General features: G+C 40.1%; 1 protein-coding gene across 2 annotated transcripts in view; it reads right to left on the bottom strand.

The window, feature by feature from the left end:
• Positions 1-177: 177 nt before the first annotated feature.
• LOC106879029 (uncharacterized) overlaps positions 178-4,439 on the bottom strand; it is a 106,411-nt gene continuing 102,149 nt past the window's right edge. For both annotated transcript variants that reach the window (XM_052977325.1, XM_052977324.1), the window contains exon 14: positions 178-703. In XM_052977325.1, coding sequence (XP_052833285.1) covers positions 478-703 — 226 coding nt within the window. In that variant the 3' untranslated portion in view covers positions 178-477. The remainder of the gene's footprint in view (positions 704-4,439) is intronic.

The following is a 4,439-nucleotide window of genomic DNA, read 5'->3' as shown; positions in this document are numbered from 1 at the left end:
AAGAGACAAATGGATAAAGGGGACTGGAATGGTTTACTTCTTGGGAATAGATAGGATCATCAGAAGGATTTTGAACCCTTGATGGCTTATTGAAATTATGTGGATATCTAAGGTTACAGGTAGTAACCTGCTACCCACATAAATTCTAAATTGAACAATAATAACGATTAACAAAAATTAATTAATTAAAACAAGAGTAATTTCTTATTTCATTTTTTAAAATTCTTATATTTCCTTTTTTAAGTTAAAAATAATGAGAAATTATTCAAGATTTTATTTAAAAATTATTCATTGAAAGATATATATTCAAATATTCTTTGTGATGATATCACTGACTGAAAAAGCAAAGTCCAGTTTCCAAAGTTTCCAAAAAAATACCAAATTACTCAACAGTGTAAATTTATCAGCATATATTATCGATAGGTTGTGTATAGAGGTGTTCAATATTAGGTTTATCAACAGGGTGACGAGTTCTCTTTAGTGAAGATCTTCATATACTGCACTATCACGGACTGCAGCTGACCCTCCTGACATTGGATCTGTGTTTGCATATATATCTTCAGGGTTTTGCAGTTGAGAGCCTAATTCTGTACTGGGTCTTGTGATGTTAGCATCTTGCATAGGAATATAGACTTTACATCTACCAGTGTCTTGAGGTGTTGATATGTAACCTTTGTTTAAGCTCTTTCTCAGCATCTTGAACCTGCAATAGACAATATATATATATATATACTCTTTTACTTGTTTCAGTCATTTGACTGCAGCCATGCTGGAGCACCACCTTTAGTCGAGCAAATCGACCCCAAGACTTATTCTTTGTAGGCCTAGTACTTATTCTATCAGTGCCTTATGCCGAACCGCTAAGTTACGGTGACGTAAACACACCACCATCAGTTGTCAAGCGATGTTGGTGGGGACAGACATACAAACATATACATACACATACATATATATATACATTTATACGACAGGCTTCTAGCAGTTTTCATCTACCAAAGCCACTCACAAGGCTTTGGTCGACCCGAGGTTATAGTAGAAGACACTCGGCCAAGGTGCCACGCAGTGGGAATGAACCCGGAACTATGTGGTTGGTAAGCAAGATACTTACCACTCAGCCACTCCTGCGCCTATATAAATATATATATATATATATATATATGGGTAGGGTGAGTGTGTGTGTGTACAGAAGAGGCTTCCTCAAATGTCTGGGGAAGTCTTAGATGTAGTAGATAACATCTGTTACCTAGGTAACCAAGTGAGCAATGGAGGAGGATGTTCTGAAAGCCTATCTGATATAATAAGAATAGGCTGGGCAAAGTTCGGGTAAGTACTACCTTTGTTTGTCACAAGGGGCCTCTCTGTCACAGCGAAAGGCAGAATGTATGATGTCTGTGTAAGAAGAACTATGCTGCATGGCAGTGAAGCATGGGTTGTGGCTACAAAGGAGATGTGAATGCTTGAAAGGAATGAAGCCAGCATGTTCCACTGGATGGGTAATGTCAGTGTGCATGTATAACCGAGTGTAAGTGATTTGAGAGAAATATTGGATATAAGCGGCAACAGATGTCGTGTGCAAGAGAGGAGACTGCATTGGTATGATCATGTGATGTGTATGGACAAGGACAGATACATAAAGGAGTACTGATCTGAAACTGTGGCGGGAAGCTGAAGAAGGGACAGACCCAGGAAGATGTGGGGTGAAGTGGTGAGAACTGATCTTCTGATGTTGAACCTCACAGAGGAGATGACAAGGGACCGAGACATCTGGCAAGTTTGCAGTAAAACCATGGCCATCTCTACATGCAGGCATGTCCTTTACAGCCATGCATTTTCCCTCCTACACACACACATAATCTTCCCAACAATCTTACCACCTGCTGCTGGCCCCTCCCCTCCACTCTCCCTCACCCACTGCAGGATTCCCCACTCTCTCTCACATGCTTATCAGCACACTCTCCATGCCCTTGTATATATCTACAATATCCCCCCTCCCAGCCACTCACCAGTTATCTCTTCCCCCTATCTCTAAACCTATCCCCTCACACTCTTATGGAGCATCCCCCTCTATCCCCTTTCTCCTACTTATACTTCCCACCTACTGTTCTGTGGGTAGTTCCCAATACATCTCCACCACCATCTACTTGTCTCTTTCCCTTTCTCCCTTTTTCTCTCTCTCTCTGTCTTACTTTCTCTCCAATTCCTTCCTACCTTTCTCTCCTTCCAAGTCCTACTGGAGCAGCAAGTGTCCCCTTTATAGTAACACAACTATCTCTGTCCAGCTATTATACTCTAACACCTGGTACACAACCACTTTGCTCAGTTCCACTCCCTTTCTCTATTTTGAAAGCTATTTGGCAACCCCACTGGTGCCGGTGCCACATAGAAAGCACCTGTGCTGATGTCACATAACAAGTACACTCTGTAAAGTGGTTGGCATTAGGCCTTCCTAATGCCAACCACTTTACATCCAGTCATTTCACAGCTGGATGCCTTTCCATGCTAGAACAGACAATTGAAGTCAGGTAAAGCCCTTTGGCTTCCCAGCTCCAGTCAAACTCTCTAATCCATGCCATCATAGAAAACAAGTGTTTGACGATGATAATGATATAATTGAATATAAATTTCTCTCTCTGCCCCTTCTTGCCATACATATGTGTGCACACACACACACACACACACACACACACACACACACACACATATATATGTATGTAAGTATGTAGAAGACAAGGCAGAATGTGTCCAACTGTGGCTGACCAGTCTGATGCTTGCTCAGAAGACTTTGTTGCAGGTCAGGCACTGGTGATCTGCTGAAACTGAAAGCAAAAAGTGGGCTCTGAATTTTTGCAGTCCTTGCTTTCTTTATGCCTTGCAATCCTGTTCTCTTTGTAAGAGGTTGAACCTCTGTTGGTGCAGATTTGTCGGGCAGGGCAGTCTTGTCCTTGCATTTCTCATGGATCAGAATTGATCTCAAAGCTCTTCAGTGAGTCTGTCTGTGTGTCCTTGAAACACTTTTTCTGTCAGTCTTGTGTGCCCTTGCCTTCTGCCAGTTCACTGTAAAACAGTCTCTTTGAGAGTCTCATGTCAGTCACCAGGACAAGGTGACCAACACACCTGACTTGCACTCTCCTTAGCAAGAGAGCTTAAGAGAGGACCACTGCATTTGTTAATCTTGTCTTTCCTGGCAATTTTCAACAGCTTTTTCAAGCAGTTTATGTGGAAGCTGTCTAGCTTTTTGGCATGGTGTTCATAAACCATCCAAGTGCCATAAGCATACAGCAACTTAGGCATTACTACAGCTTCAACTTGGTGGTTAGCCTAATGCTTCTCCTCTCCGACACTGATTCATGCATCTGCCCAAATAATGATCTTCCCTTGGCAATGTGCTAATAAACTTCATTATCAATGTCCAAAGATCTGGAAAGTGTGCTACTGAGGTGTGAACTACCTTCAACAGTGATAGCTGGTTCCACCTACGGCTTCTATCTTCTGAGTACTGATCATGGGACCAAATTTGTTGCAGGCAGTGGAAAAGCAGTTCATGCTCAGCTGCATCTGAGCCTCTGAATGCACAGATGTTTGCAGACAGGAAGATGTTTACTGAGTCCTCTTTAACCCTGGTCTTAGCTTGTAGCCTCTGCAGGGTGAAGAGTCTGCCATCATTCCTGAATATGATCTTGATGTTGTTTTTGTCATCATTGTAGGAGGCATCTGACAGCATGGATGAGGACATCATGCTGAACAATGTAAGTTTGAATATAGAGCCCTGCTTCATTCTGTTAGTGTTTGGAAATGTATCAGAAAAATCTCCACTGTGCAGTACTTGAGCAAACATTATGCTGATAAATTTGTCTGGCAGCCAAACTTTCATGTGATATTCCAAAGATTGTCTTGATTGATGGTGTTAAGGACTTTGGTTGGGCCTACAAACATTGTGGATATATGTATGTATATATATGTATAATATATATATATATATATATATATATATATATCCTGTAAATTGTATTTATCCAACGGTCTGTACTGATGAGAAACAGATATTTTCGGTAAGAAACTATTAATTTTGAAACATGTTTACAGATAATTGTATTTTTTTATGTAATTTTCAATGGTCTTGCCTGTTTTACGTTTTTGTTACTTCGCTAAATTCCCTTTGAGAATTATTCAGTCTTAGTAGACACATGACATGTGATCTTCTTCTAGCACATTAGCAGTCCACCTAGTGGCCTCCTTTATATATATTTTTATATACACATATACAATAATCCTTAGAGATCTCAGATATTTTTTCTGAATCTCCCTGATTCTTTTAATGTGCTGGTTCCCTGGTATTAAATTGATATTAATATCCAATCTTTTACCCTATTGTTTAATTTAATTAACCATATATATATATATATATACATACATATACACACACACATATATATATATGT

This window comes from Octopus bimaculoides, chromosome 28, assembly GCF_001194135.2.
Source record: "Octopus bimaculoides isolate UCB-OBI-ISO-001 chromosome 28, ASM119413v2, whole genome shotgun sequence".
In the NCBI taxonomy this organism is placed as follows: Eukaryota; Metazoa; Mollusca; class Cephalopoda; order Octopoda; family Octopodidae; genus Octopus; species Octopus bimaculoides.
This window is presented reverse-complemented; position numbering and strand designations above follow the sequence as displayed.